A 15,852-nucleotide genomic window follows, 5' to 3' on the forward strand; every position below is an offset into this window, starting at 1 on the left:
CGCGGCAGCCCTAAGTGATGTTCTGCAGTAAGGAAAGTGGGAAGAGCATGAACAGAACAATGTGGTACCAGAAAGGAAAGGGAGCCACATTGTAAAGGTTTAGAAAGTGATGAGAAAAATAATACATACTTGGCTTTGTGTTGTAACTGTTTTAATCCTGACTGCTCCTCAGATAACCAGGGCTCAACCAATGTTCTTGGAGCTGGAGAAGAAAGCTCCAAAGCATGAGAAATTGGAAAGAGCAGACAATGTAGGCTCACCCATCCCATGGGAGTAGTGTTGTGGATTGGTGTCACATGAGTTCTGCTATTGGGTAGGTCTTGAAAGTGTTGTTTCTGTACTTTACACTAAATGGACATCAGCCCACCAAAACCAGAACATGATAATCTAACAGGGAGATGTAGGAGTATGAGTGGTCCTCTTAATCTGGGCTCAACATAGCAAGCATTGCACTCCACTTTCTGGTCCGTAAGATGCTATTAAGGAGTATTCAGAAATTTTTAACCCTTTTGGAAAACCACTATGATACTTGGCTCTCAGATTCCATGTTCAGTGTTCTTAGATACAGTAGATGGTAAAATGAATCTGTTTTTATGGGATGGTGCAAGTTATGGTCCTTCATTCCAGACTTTTCTATCATTTTAATTCTTTTATCAGTCTATTTAAAATGAGTCTGGTGCATGCTCACCACATGAACCATGTTGCAAACATAGAAACTCTGTGTCCCTGCATTCATGGTTTCAGTGTGCGGGTATACGTTTACAGAAGTGACTTGCTGTTCATCTTCTGAGATAAACAGCACTCTAAGTGAAGACTTGACCTTACCAAGTGAATGGTTCATGAAAAAGCAGTTGAATTTCAAAGACCAGGCTGTTTTGATCTTCTTGCACAGCTAAAACTCATCCCCTCAGAGTACATAGTGACTTTCTTCACATATGGGGAAGTACAGATAGTCATGCGGCTTCAGTACTTCAGTTGCTAGTTCATCCCATTACTTACTTTCACCCTGTTCATAGATAAAATGCAAGACAAACTGTCTTTACTTCTAAAAGTTGTATACAGGATAAAATCCTTTTTTGCCAGAGAAGATGGAACAGTATTTGGAAAAAGGGTACTTAATGCCTTTTTGTTGAATGTACTGTCTTCTTGCTTACCACTCCCTCCGTCAGTGAATGCATCAGCTACACTCATTCATTTGCCAGTTATACACTTAATCCATTTAAGGTTTGTTGGGGAAGCTCGATCCTTTTCTAGCAGTCACATATATTTATTCACGTACAACACACATGAGCATTTTGGAGGATTGCCAGTTCACGTATGGCATATGTATGGAATGTGGTAGAAACCAGAACTTCTGATGCAAACCAATATGGACACAGCCACGATGTGCTAGCAGGGCATAGAAGGCATACCAACCAAGAACCAAAAAGGTTGAACCGTGCTGTGTGGTGTAGTAATGCTTTATCTCTTCCTCTTGTCTTTCCCTCAGTATTCTAGATTTGAGTTTTAGTATAGTAGGAAATCATTCATCTTAGTGCCGCTAAAATCTGGAATGCCATCCCCATTAACAGTTGAGCCCTAACCACCTTCCGGGCAGTTTTAATATCTTAAAACTCTCTCCAGCAGGACATTTCTCTGAAAATACATGAGGAGGTCTTAGATAACATGTTGAGCTTTCAGAAATTTCCTCATTAGCAATTTCCTCTGCAGGTGTATAAGGAGTTGTAACCTTGAAAACATCCTAAGCTAACTGGAGGTAGAAGTTTGTCTCTTCTTGTGTTGCACTGGGGATGAGGAAAAAAGTACACAAAAAATAAATGCTGAACTGTACAGTAATAATGTTTGTATATTGGCATACTTATGTATCTTTACAGCGTATCAGAAGTCAGTTGCTTATTCATGTTGCACAAAAACAAGTGATTGCCCGAGACACTGCACTGTTTTGAGGATATTTCCCACTTCTTCAGAGTTGTACAACCATAGGTTCCTAGGTAGGTACTAGGCTATCTGCCCGAGGGTATTTATAAGCCTAGCCAGAGTGTGTCGGCTTTTGCCACCCAATTGATTAATTAACTGATCCTCTGCCAAGCAGAGCCAATGAAGTGATCCCAGGGGTGTATTTTCTGTTACCCATCCACTCATCAAGGTTTCTCTTGAAGAGTGTTAGTGAGGGGCTCTGCCTGATGTAATTTGGAATTTTGTTCCAAAGCATGGGGAGTGTCTGTGACAGGAATCTATCTATCCAGCATGTTTTATTTATTGTTGTGGTGAGGTTTAGCTCACTAGAGCGCGTGGCTCACATTGACTTGGATTTCTTTAGGTGGAGCATGTCCATCAATTCTGAGTTGGACATGGCTTTGTAAGTCAGGCAGAGATCACCTCTGAGTAAGCGATATGCCACTGATTACAGCAGGAGTTTTTTCAGTCGAGCTGCATAGGGCATATTTTGAAGCCAGTAATCCTCTTGGTGAGTTACTTTTGTGGTCTTTCCAGCTGTTGGAAGTGTCTTGTGAGGTGCATCCCAAATGGGGCATTGTACTCTATGATGGGTCTAATGAGTGACAAGTAGAGGGGCACTATAACCTCTTTATTTCTAGATGCGAACCCTTTAGTAATTAGATGAGCCACATAGAAGGATTTCCTAACTACTCCGACAATATGATTGTCAAAGGAGAGATTACTGTCTACCTGGGTCCCCAGATCTCTTACTACCTCTTCTGTATTAAGGGGGTTGCCACCTGTGTGGTAATTCGTGGGTGTTTTGTTTTTCCCAAATGGGGTGACTATGCATTTTTTGGCATTTAGCTTGAGGCCATGACTTTGATACCAGGTGTCCGTCTCCATAAGGCCCTTTTGGAGGATGTCCGTGTCAGCCGGAGAGTCAATTATGGCTCCCAGTTTGCAGTCATCGGCGAACTTGGTTAGCCATAGTCCTCCTGTGTTTGTACTTCTGAGAAGTATATGCTGAACAGTAGGGGTCCCAGGACCAAGCCTTGCGGGACACCACTTGTGACTGGTTTAGAGTTGGACCTGGAGCCCACTATTCTTACATTGTGAGTTCTGTCTGTAAGCCAGTTGGCAACCCATCTCATGACGTAGGGGTTTATGTTCAGGCTGGTGAGTTTTTCTGTAATACCTGAATGGGGAATGGTGTCGAAAGCCTTGGCGAGGTCAAGATAGGCTGTGTGAACCACCTTTCCCTCGTCTATGGGCTTGGTGACTGTCTCGAAGAAGTCAACCAGGTTTAGTAGGCATGATCTGCCATTAAAGCCGAACTGGGTCGGGTCAAGTGTTTGGAGGTTCTCAATGTCTTTGTTAATGAGTTCCATGATGATGTGCTCCATGGCCTTGCAGACCAGGCTAGTCAGGCTTATGGAGCGATAGTTACCAGGGTCAGTTGTGGCCCCTCCTTTGTGGAGAGGAATAACCATTGCTGTGCACCATTCTATGGGCACGTAGCCTGTGGAGAGGCTGAGGTTGAACAGCGTGTTTAGATGGGGGGTTAGTTCATTCTGTAGTTCGTGCAAGATGCAGCCTGGGACACCATCTGGTCCCATTGACGCTGTGTTTTTGGCTTTTGAAAGGGCTGTTTTCACCTGTGCGTCTGTGATTTTTGGGACACTACACTTTTCCGGTATTGTTGTGGGCCATTTTGGAGGTGGGAGGGGGGTGAAGTTTGCACTGAATCTATCTGCCAGGATGTTGGCACTATCAGTAGGTTCAGTATATTTTATGCTATTTTGCACTAGTTCAGTGCATATCTGTGAGTTTCCACTTAGATTTTTAACATAGCTAAAGAAGGCTTTGCGGTTATCTTTTGAATCCTTGGCCATTTTTCTTTCGAAGTTAGCCTTGGATGATTTCATGAGGGACCTTACTGATACTGATCAGGGATATCTTTCCATCTTGGGATTTGCTTTTTTTCCTGAACTAGTTTTCTCCTTCTGTTGTATAGCCTGTTTATTGCAGGGGTCCACCAAACTGGTTTCCTTGGTTTTGCTAGGGATGGCACGATCCATGCAGCCTTGTAGGTGCTCATAGAGTGCATTTGTAAAGGTTTTTGCATCTTGGGCAGCGTTATCCTTTAGCGTGGGGGCTGTGAAACTTACCACCTCTGTCTTAAGTAAGGTGAAGTTTGCTTTAGAAAAGTTTTTTACTGTGGTTTCCTTAGTTGGGGGTGGTGGTGGGGTGTGGACATCCAGGGTGATTAGTTTATGGTCTGATCTAACCAGTGACGGGTTGACCTGTGGTGTGGAACACCTGTCGCCCATGTTGGTGATGACCAGGTCCAATATGTTTTCACCTCTGGTAGGGGAGTTTACCAGCTGATCCAGGGCATTTGAGTTGATGAATTCCAGGAAGCGCTGGGCCTGGGAATTTGTACTTGAGTAGTTTTCCCAGTGAATGGTAGGGTAATTGAAATCACCCAATATCAGGGTGTTCGGTAGGACCTTCATGTTTTCCAGTGTCTCCAGAAAGGTGGAGTGGTGGTCCTGGGTCATGGAGGGTGATTTGTAGCAGACCACAATTTGCATTGCAGATTTGCCCGATGTTAGTTGCACATGGATAGTCTTAGAGGTATTATGCTGCGCCACTAACCTGGAGGTGTAGGTATCATTGATGAATATGGATACACCCCCTCTTTTAGTGTTTCGGTCCGTGTTCTGTGGCCGAAACGTGTGGTTTGAGTTGTAGCTCGGTAGTGCTGGAGTTGGTATATCTAAATGTGGGAGCTGTGGAAGGCTGTTTCAAGCCACAACTTTTGCAGTCTCAGGAAAGAGCTCTTGTGTTGCGACCTCTCATGAGGGAAGCTTGTGTATCCTGTTCCTTGTAGTACATTTTATAACATTAGCTGTTCTTTCTAAATTTGCAGCATCTTCAGGCAACAAGATATGAGAATGTTAGTATGTTCATCGTATTGATCATACTGATGCAGCAGCCTTGGCTATGTGGGTTATATCCTGCCAAGTATATAAGAAATGAAGAACTTCCAAAGCTTCAGGGTACCTTCCACATGCCCAAACTGTCAGGCAGCTTGAGCTGAGCTGACTGAAGGCTAGAGCTTTATTGCCACTGAAGAGTGCACTCCTCTGAGGCTTTTGGAGACTGATGGTCATTTAAAATAAGTAGAGTGGTGTTTCAAAGGACTGTCATGAGACTGTAACATCCTTTAATATGGAGAGTGCATCTTTCCTCAGTTTAAAAGTGGTGTAAAGTAACTGAACACATTTTTTTCTGTGGAGGACTTGTTTACTTTTCTGAAGCTTTCATAGTGTTGTAAAGTGCTTTTTACTGTGTTTTTCTGTAAAAAAAAATAACTTTTGCACATTGGTCGTGTTTACCAGCATTTGCTAATTGTCTTGCCTGGGGAAAGATGCACCATTTTTGGCTTGACCATGGAACAGACTACTGATACCACAGTCAGTCCTTCTTCCAGCCACACAAAGAAAAAAAAAATAAGCAAACAATGTTTGCCACCACAGCAGGCTAGCAGTTTTCCTTAGCTGCAGGTGGGTGATTTTGCTGTGGCCATTTGTTGTACCTTAGACTTCTCATCTTTTACCCCAGATCCCTCTGGTGTAGCATGTACAGCCAGTATGGACTGGGGTTTAGCCACCTCCTCTCTGGTCCCCTCTTAGTAGCAAGGGACAACCACTCATCAGTCTGGGGAGAGGGATCAGGGAAGGTTTCCCTGTTGTGTCAGAATACCTGGCCCAATGTTTCCTGTGAAAAAGAAACAGAAAACCAAGCATGCGTCTACTCCATATAAAATTTCTTTGACTAGGAGTAGTTTACTGGTCATGGGTCAGAGTTTAATTCAGGCTATTGATCCTTCCTGCAAAGCAGGTTCTGGTAAAAGAAAGAGGAAATGCTTATTTTCCTGAAGAGATTCAAGCTACTGAACTGGAATAGAAGGTGCAGTTTTTTTTTTTCATCAGATTTCTGCTTCAGACTCAGAGGACAGTTCAGTTTCTGATTCTCTGTGTCGGAGAATCTCTTTCTCGGAGACCGTACCTAGAGTCCGCCAGTGTTTTCAGTGGAAGAACACTTGAGGTTTTTCAGTCCCTCAAATTACAGAAGGATTTTCCAAATCAATTACCCATTCCTCCTGTCCCGGCTGCTTTAGAGGATGTGTGTTACTGCCTGCAGTTTTCCTGATAGTCAGCCATCTGTCCCTAAAAAGGCAGGTAGAATGTTTAACGTTCCTCATTCTTTTAAGTATGTATTCACTATTCCCAGTGCTGAACCATCAGCTATAGCAGCGGTCCCCAACCACCGGGCTGTGGATCATTTAGCACCTGGCCGCAAGGCACAGAGTGAAACAAAAAAGTGAGTGTATGTGTATGTGTATGTGTGTGTGTGTGTGTGTGTGTGTGTGTGTGTGTGTGTGTGTGTGTGTGTGTGTGTTTGTGTCTGTGTCCATTTGCATCTGTGAATGAATGCGTGCATGAAAGCAGAATGTGTGTGTGTGTGTGTGTGTGTGTCTGTGTGTGTGTGTGTGTGAAAGAAGAAACTGTGCATGTATGAGACTGAGCAGAGCAGTGAGATCGATCAAGCTGTAATTTTACAGTTGCTAAGTAGCACTTTTGCTGTTTAGTGAATATAAAATAAAAGTCAAGGAAACCAAAAAAAGTGTGTGTGTGTGTGTGTGTGTGTGTGTGTGTGTGTGTGTGTGTGTGTGTGTGTGTGTTTGCATATGTGAATGGACGCGTGCATGAAATTAGTAGAGTCCTTGTGTGTGTGTGTGTATATATATATATATATATATATATATATATATATATATATATATATATGCATGTTTCTGTCTGCATGTGTGAGTGAATGCATGCATGAAAGCAAAAGAGATTGCATGTGTGAGAGAGATCAAGAGAAAGTGAGAACGATCTTGTATGAGTGAATGCGTGCATGAGTGCAAAAGAGACCCTGTGTGTGTGTGTGTTTCTGTCTACGTGTGTGAGTGAATGCATGCATGAAAGCAGAAGTGACTCTGTGTGTGTGTGTGTGTGTGTGTGTGTGTGTGTGTGTGTGTGTGTGTGTGTGTGTGTGTGTGTGTGTGAGAGAGAGAGAGACTGAAGAGTGAGTGTATCCCTAGCAGCAGCAATGAGGTTTGCATACTTCTCTACGATACCACTCAACCTCTCGCACAATAACTCTAGACACATACCTCTCAACCTCTTAGAGCAAGAGATCTGGACAAAGCCAAAAATAATGGGGGGACAAAGGCCCAAAAATAGGGAGACTTTTAAGTACTGCTCTTACAAACTTAGAAAGTAGACAAAAATACAGATTTTGCATTAGCATGTATTTTCTGAAGGATATACAGTCTAAAACTCAACCGTCTGTCATTCGTTTCTGATTTCAAACCTCAATGATCTGCCAGTGATTTGCCAGGAAAACAACAATTGCATGAGAAACGGACCAAAAATATGAGGCAAAAATCTGGACATTCTGCGGAAATCTGGTATGCTAGACAGAGCCAAATAATAGAGACAGGTTTTGAGTATTGTTCTTATAAACTTCGAAAGCCATAAGGTTGCCATTAGGTTTACGTACCTCTCTGCCATAGTAGATCAATGTTATGCTGTTAAGCAGAATGTACAATTTTTTGGTAATTATTGCCAGTTGTCTTTTTATTGTACTTTGGAGCTTTTCTACACAGGTCTCAGCTGAAAATGGACTTCTAGTCCAGTCGGGCCTCCCCAGTAAATAAATGTCAAATAAATAAATATTATGCATTTTATTATGCATGCGATGGCCGGTCCGTGAAAAATTGTCTTCCATGAAACTAGTCCTTGGAGCAAAAAGGGTTGGAGACCGCTGAGCTATAGTTAGTTAACCCCACCACTACTAAGCACCAAGTCCTACTCTTTCTAATAGGGTAAGAAAAGTATTGATAGGTAATGCAACTTTGATTTTCATAATTTTAAATTGTCAGGCTCGTATGTTATAGTTGGTTCTGATTGTGAAAGTGTGTGAAGTGTTATAGCTGCAGTTTCATCTTGTAAAATCTGCTTTAAGTAATTTAAGTTTATTCTGCTGCACAAGTCACTATCATTTTTTACAATGTATGTGTGTATATGATTCTGTTGATATTTCCTACATGGCTATGACCACTCTGAATTTTCAAACCATCCCAAATGATGTTAAAATAAAGCAAAAAACAAACAAACTGGTAAACACCCAGTATAGAGTTCCAAACAAAAAAGTCTAAAATTAAAATGCAAAAGAAACTCTCAAAGTGATGTAAAAAGTAAGTTTAATGACAAAGCTTTTAAGATAAAACTCTTCTTCAGTGCTTAAAAATCATACTAATTATATATGCACCACATGAACAAATTCAAACCAACAGAAGCGTAGCAACAATAAAATAATTAAGCAATTGAGTGCTTGTCTCATAGAAAAAGAGACCTTCTCTTAAGAACAGGTTTTAAACTCAATGTATCATTCAGCCCTGGGGGCACATCTGCTTGAAAGTAATTAGTCTATATGTATTCAACATTCTCAGTATTCAACACAATATCCCCTCCTCTAATACTTCTTTCAATGGTTTTTATAGCCCTAAATATAAAATTATGCATTTTATCTGACCTTAAGATATGTTTAGCTAAGGCAGTACTCTCCACACTTGGGGTGGGAGGTTGGCATAATAGTTAAGGTGTTTACCTTACAGACACAAGGTACAGGGTTTGATTCTCACATGGGGTAATTGGCTAGGCTTGAAAAGGCCCAGAAGGGCGGTTAGCCTAGTACTAACCTATGAACATCCCTACTGTTGTCAGATAGGTGCTAGGCTAGCCTTTCTTTTAACATCCTGTTGTTTTTTTCATCATAAAATGAGGTTCATTTTTCACAGGTAGCCAAGTAAACCACATTCTTGGGCACAAGTGGCAAACTTGTAAAAATTAAATGTGCTTGTATTCGGGTATATTTACAGTCCCATTAACTGGACTTTCTTCTATATCTGAGAACTAATGGTCTAGTTAAGCCATCTCTTTCACTCAACAATTTTGAATCCTTAGAATCTTTTTATTTATTTATTTTACATGTATTGATTATACTACCTTCTTGAAGTTTAAACCTAGTTATTCAAAATCGGATATAAACTTTTTGGATTTTAATGTATATATTAAAGATAATGCAATAGATACTACAGTCTATAAAAAAGAAGGTCAAACTGCTTGATATTTACACAACACTAGTATGCACACCCCTATATATATATATATATATATATATATATATATATATATATATATATATATATATATATATATATATATATATATATATATATATATATATAGGCATTTTAAGCAGTCATTTTCTTAGAACTAGTCAGATAAATATAGATATATCTGACTATTAAACAGCTAGATGAGATGGTCACAGAGTTTAAAGATAGGAGCTATAGTATTACACTGTTAGAAAAAAACAAGTGTTGAGTGAAAGAGCTGGCTTAGCTAAACATATTTCTCAGATATAGAAGAGCGTCTAACTAAAAGGACTGTAAATAGTGCTATGGTTAGTAGTCCCAGAAATAAGTTTAGATATATTATGCAATATAATGCACATACCAATAGGGTTAAACAACGTATAAGGCAAAATTGGTCTATACAATGTACATCTTATGTGGTTAATGAAATTGTAGGTTCATCGCCTAGTTTTGTGCTTAGGAAATGTAGGAATCTGAAGCAACAGCTCTGTTATAAAGACCTACAAATGTGCTTTAAGAATGCTATAATAAAAACTAAAAATACTGTGCCTTGCTGTGATTGCCAGTTTTGTCGCTATGTAAATAAGAACAATGTTTTTGTACACCCTAATACAAGTAAGGCATTTTATTTTAATACGTTTCCACTTGTAAAACCAAGAATGTGGTTTACTTAGCCACCTGTGAAAAATGTACTTCATTTTATGTTGGAAAAACCAACAGGATGTTAAAAGAAAAAAATAACTTAACACCTATCTGACATACGTAGGGAGGTGGAGAGTAATGCCTTAGCTAAACATATCATAAGCTCAGATAAAATGCAGTTTTACATTTAGGGTTATAAAAAAGATTGAAAGAAATATTAGAGGAGGGAATATTGTGTTGAATACTGAGAAACAATTAATTACTTTCAAGCAGATGTGCCCCCAGGGCTGAATGATACTGTGAGTTTAAAACCTGTTCTTAAGAGAAGGTCTCTTTTTCCTTGAAACAAACAAACAATTATTTTAATTATTTTATTGTTGCTACACTTTTATTGGTTTGAATTTGTGCATGTGGTGTGAATATATGAAAATGTGTTTTAGTATGATTTTAAGCACTGAAGAATAGTTTTAACTCAAAAGCTTTACTATTAAACTTATTTTTACATCACTTTGTGAGTTCGTTGCACTTTTTATTCTTTAAATAATGATTACATGATTTCCTTGGATAAAGATTTAGTATTTCAACCCTCTGCTGCAGAGGTGATCAAAAGGTGTGATGAAAGGGGCAAGCAGATAGAAGGAATCTCTAAAGATTATTCAGCCCTCCTTTTCCAAAATTTCCAGGGAATTTTCCATCTCCTAATCCAGTGCTGGCAAAAAGCAGAATATACAGTCTCAAGAAAATTCAAGTAAACAGACATTTAAGAAGAAATGGCAGAGGCTGCAAAAAGGAGTCTCTAACCTCCTAAGACCAAGGGCAGTCCAATAAGTTTGAATGACTGTTCAAGAGACCTTGTGACCTTCTCCCACTCTGCCCCCTTTTTTTCTTCCAAAAAGTCTGAATTTCCATTTTTCGCTTTGGTAACTGATTAGTTTCAGACAGATGGGTTCTGAAAATCATTCATCAGGGTTACAGATGGGAGTGAGAAGAAGTTCTTCCTTTCCAGAGGGTCATTCCTCATCCTCCTTGTTTCCACCCGTTCTTCATCACATGCTGTAGCAAGGAACGGTAAAACTAGTTCCTCCTTCCCAAGTGAGGAAGGGTTTTTATTCATGATGCTCCTGTTGCCAAAGAAAAATGATGCTTGCAGACCAGTTCTGGATCCTTTATCCTATGGCCTTTCTTATTCCTCAATCAAGGTTGTTTTGTTGACCATTTCAGCATGTCTGCCCAAGGATTCTCCTCTTTCAATGCAGTCTCATGTCAGAATGTTTCTGAAAATGCTTTTGCATAAGAAGTTTCCAGGCAAACCAATGGCCCCTTTATAGCATCTTAATTTTATTTTAGAGAAATTCAGACGGTACTTAACATATTATCGCAACCAGATTTTTGACGGCAATACCGGCTGGTTGATAAATCAATCAATATGTTTGTTAATGTGTTTTCTTTAACAGTTCAGGTTGTTTTTGGGAGTGTTATCACTGAAAAGTAAAAAACATACTGTGCTTATTTCTTTATGCACTTGACTGCCAGCATGTTGGTTACTGCAAGTCTGCCTGCTGAACGTTCCTTTTTTTGTGGCAGCAAAAGCGATGTCTGCTAACCTAAGAAGGGGACTGTAAACTCCTCAGTACTTCAAATCCTTCACAAAAATGCATGCTAACACAAATGCTGTTATTCTGCCGGGTGTGTATAACAGCAGTGTGTAAAATATGGCCTCGTTATGTTATCAGTAAATGTAAACAGTTTTGAAAATACTATTGTGTTTCTTTCGCGTTTACCCACAACTCAATTCCGAAAATACTTAGTGACACCAAAGAAACATTCTCCTTTCAAGCGATGACATTGTCTGGCCAGATGCAATCAGTCATGTTTGCGGCATATTCCCTTGCCCAGAACTGCTTTTAAAGGTTGCAGTTCCCATGCCACCCCAAAAGGAGGTAAAAAGCAGCTGACAGTTCCCACTCCAGCCAAAAATGGGGGAGAAAGCAACATCTACAGATGTGATACTTTTACCAGTAAACACTCGTACACTCCCAGGGGCCAACACAGCATGTGCAGGATTGAAAGAGAAAGCTGACAGAGTGCATTTCTGTTCTTTCACAACCAAGTCCCACAAAAAGCCACTACATTTTCCTCACATACCGCTCGGGTTGTCTCAACTCCCATTTCCAGGACAGTACAATATGGCATGCAGGTTGAAATAATTGCTCATTACAGTTTTTTCACAACATGTGCTGGCCTGAGAAAAAACTGAGCAGCAGGCGGACTTGAAAGAAGAGAAATGCTGCCAGTGAAGTGCGGAAAGAAAAACGAACAGTATGTTTTTTTTCTATTTTATTGCCATCACTACAGAAAAGACAATGTTGTGGTATAAGGACAGACGTTATACTACATTTCTCCAACATTAATGACAATATTTCAAGATCTTTATCCAGTTTTCGCAACCGCGAATATCTGGTTGCGATAATACATAAGTACCGTTCAGACTTGCTTCATTTGAATCAGCTAACCTGGCTGGCTTGAGGTTCTTAACATGGAAAACTTGTATTGATTGCTCTGACCTTTGCAAGAAGAGAATCTAAGCTGCAAGTTATTATGGTGTCTCATTTTACATAGGGATAGGTTTTATTTAAGAGCTAATCCTTCTTTTATGCCTAAAGTGGTATTTCAGTTTACTTTAATCCAAACTGTCCATCTCCCTGTTTTTCTGAACCTAAAATGAGGAGGAAAGGATACTCCATACCTTGGATGTCCACAGACAACTCTGGTGTTAGCTTGACAGAACTAAATCTTTCAGATCTTTGAATTAATTGTTCACTTCTTGTGAAAGTGTGAGAAGGGACAACCTTCTGTCAAAACAGGCTGTTTCCAAACAGTTGTCTAAGGCTGCTAGCTTTTGCTTTATTCACCATAACAAAATTATTCCAGGCAGGGTAAAGGCCCATAATCCCAAGACCTTGGCTTCTTCTTTGGCTTTTTGAAAAGGTCAGATTATAGAAGTATTCTAGTAGCTGTTATTTGGTCCTCTGTACTTACTTTTACAAAGTACTATAAGCTTGATTCCTTCTCTAGATCCAGATCAGGCTTTGCTAGGACCACTGTCTTGGATGTTTCTCCTTCCACCTCCAAATGTAGTTAGCTAAGACAATCTACCCATATAATATAGCTAAGGCTACTACAGCAGTGACTGGTATGAACATATCACAGTTGTGTAAGTGAACTTACCATAACAGTAGATGTTTGAATGATCACTGCTGCAGTAGCCACTTCCTCCCTCCCTCGCCCGTTTTTTTTTTTTTTATGCACCTTTTATGCCTGGATGTGAATATTTATTTTATGTTAAAATTGTCCTTTCAGGGCTCTGTCTTCTTTCTCTGTTGGCATGTAAGCTCTGAAGAGCTTGATGCACAAACCTCTCTTTTTAGTCAACAGCTCGAGCTGCCTAACAGTGTAGACTCGTGGATGATGCCCTGAAGTTTGGAAGTTGGCTGGCTGTTATATCCTTGGCAGGATATAATCCATGTAGCCAAGACTACTGCAGCAGTGTCATTCAAACATTTACTGTTACAGCAAGTTTACTTACACAACTCCTGTCTAATTGTACCTATATGACTGAACTGTGCTATAACAGTGATTGTGTGTTCTGTAAGTTGCAGTGCATTTTGTAATGTCTGTTGTCCCTTCTAAACTTGTAACATGTTACCCTGGAGACAAAATAAGGGGATGTTACTTTTTAACTGGACCTCTGTGAACTTGATTTTCACATTGTTTGAAAAGGACCATGGCTAGTCTAGTCCATCTACCAGTTCCAAAAGAAATGAAAATAAATTATTGTATTTGTTATTAACCGTGATGTTTTATGATATGTAAACAAAAGGAAATACAAAAATTTTAAATGTTTGGAAATTATTGTTATGTTTAGTTGGTCTTAAAATGCTACTGTGTTAGTGTCTTATGATGGTCATAAAACTGTTTATTTCTCAAGCTTATCATATATGCTTTTGACAAGCATTTTGGAAACTAACATACTGTTTTACTTTTGTGGTTTTAAAGGTTTGTGCCATCATTGGAGGGACCTTCACAGTTGCTGGAATTATTGACTCCCTTATTTTCACAGCATCCGAAGCCTGGAGGAAGATACAGCTGGGAAAAATACACTGAAATTGACATGTATCCATCTGCAGCTCAATCATCCAAGAACTGGATTGAGTGGATATTTTGGAGTTGTCTGGAGATGATTGTTAATGATTTTTTATCCAGTGCCACACAATTTGATTCAACACAGTTCAGGATAAACCTGTTGCTGTCTTGATGGTGCCTTTTATTCTATTTTTTTTTTCCTTTCAGTACCATTTCTTGTACATAGCTGCCAGAAATAGTTACTTATCGTGTTTTCATAAATTAAAAAAGAAACTGCCTTAGAGGTAAGCCCTACAGTGTTGTAAAAGGAGAAACTGAGAACTTGATAAAGAAATTTATGTTACAGTTCCATGTATTTATTTATTTGAGACACATTACTAGTGGCAAATTGCTACTTATCACCTGGCAAAGGTTCCAATGTATTACCAGCACTGGTTAGTGGGAAGGTAAGTTGGTTAATATTGCCCTCTACTGACTGGAAAGTGTAATTTAGAACTGTGACACTCGGTACAGAAATGTGCCATAACAAACTGAAGGAAAAATGCCTAGTACTTTAAAAGAAACTGCATTTTTTATTATTATTATTATTATTATTATTATCTTTTAAGATTAGTGATAATGTAGAACTTACTTTCCAGTACGTTTTATGGTTGTCATTATGCAATATATGGAAGTCTGCAAGGTTTGGTTTGTGGGAACTGTTCAAACAGAAATTTTCCAAATATTTAACAAAACAATTTTTTAACTGTTCTGTGGGATTATTTTGTCATGTTTTTTTTTCCTTTGACTTCAGACATTTGCCCTTGCTACTTGTTAGAGTAATCAGTTATCTGAAGGCTCAGACATTTGTATTACATGGATAGGAGGTACCTTAACTCACTGCTATGAATACTGGCATGCCCAATGGGGTTTGTAATGATGCCTCTGAAGATCATTGATTCTTCCTATCAAGTGGGACATTGATAGCTTTACTATGTGCATTGTTTCATAATCAGTTTCAGTGGACATGATGAATTCTTTAACAGCCAGTCTTTTTTGTGGGGTATCATTTAATAGCCGTGTCAGCTTACTGGAAAGTAATAAAGAAGATTTACAGGAAGCCAGTTTCTTTTTTCATCCTCACATTCAAGAAATTTATGTATGTAACTTTCTGGAGTTTAATTCTTCTGGGTATCAGGTGCCTGTCTATTAACATTTGATTAGAGAGAAGATGAATGTTCCATGTATGATAAACTCTGTTTATGTATATGTTTGTGTGTGTGCGTGAATCTGTCTGTCTGTTGTATCAACTGTGTTATTTTCTTTTGTATGAAACAAGCATATTATTCCTCAGATTTCACAGAAAAATGCTGCACACCTTTCATTCAGAGACTGCACTACAATACGAAACCAGATGCATACTTCTAAGTATCTTCCGAAAAGTATTAGTAAGTTGCAGAATACTACATTTTGCAGAGGAGCAAGACTTCGTACATAGCACAATATAAAATGTGAAATTGTATTTATCACACTTATAAAGATGCAAGTAAATATATATTTAACATTATCAGTTCATAAACCCCCGGATTTTTGGATGCTATTTCTTGTTGAATAAATTGTTTCTGTACTTTTGTGCTTGTTTTCAAATGTCCACGCTTTGTGTTGAATGTCAAAGAAGGATGTCTGCTGTCCAGAAGTAGATTTAATAAATACCTGTTTGCCATCAAAGTGATTAACACTTGTTTGTGATAATAAACAGTATCAGGTTACAGCTAAAAGTGTAGGACTGAGCATATTAATTAGAACAAACTTCACTGTGATTGATGTTAGGCATGGCTACTGTCAAGCCTTACACAGGCTTTACCCTCTGG

The 15,852-nt window shown here is 39.1% G+C and overlaps 1 protein-coding gene across 1 annotated transcript in view; it reads left to right on the forward strand.

Moving 5' to 3' along the window:
- The window catches only part of ERGIC1 (endoplasmic reticulum-golgi intermediate compartment 1), an 864,031-nt gene extending 848,930 nt beyond the window's left edge, over nucleotides 1-15,101 (forward strand). Inside the window, exon 12 of the mRNA XM_044069870.1 lies at nucleotides 13,916-15,101. Within this exon, the coding sequence (XP_043925805.1) occupies nucleotides 13,916-14,023 (108 nt within the window). The 3' untranslated portion in view covers nucleotides 14,024-15,101. The remainder of the gene's footprint in view (nucleotides 1-13,915) is intronic.
- Nucleotides 15,102-15,852: the final 751 nt, after the last annotated feature.

Source organism: Protopterus annectens, chromosome 4.part0, assembly GCF_019279795.1.
Source record: "Protopterus annectens isolate FY-2018-M chromosome 4.part0, PAN1.0, whole genome shotgun sequence".
NCBI classification, from domain to species: domain Eukaryota; kingdom Metazoa; phylum Chordata; order Ceratodontiformes; family Protopteridae; genus Protopterus; species Protopterus annectens.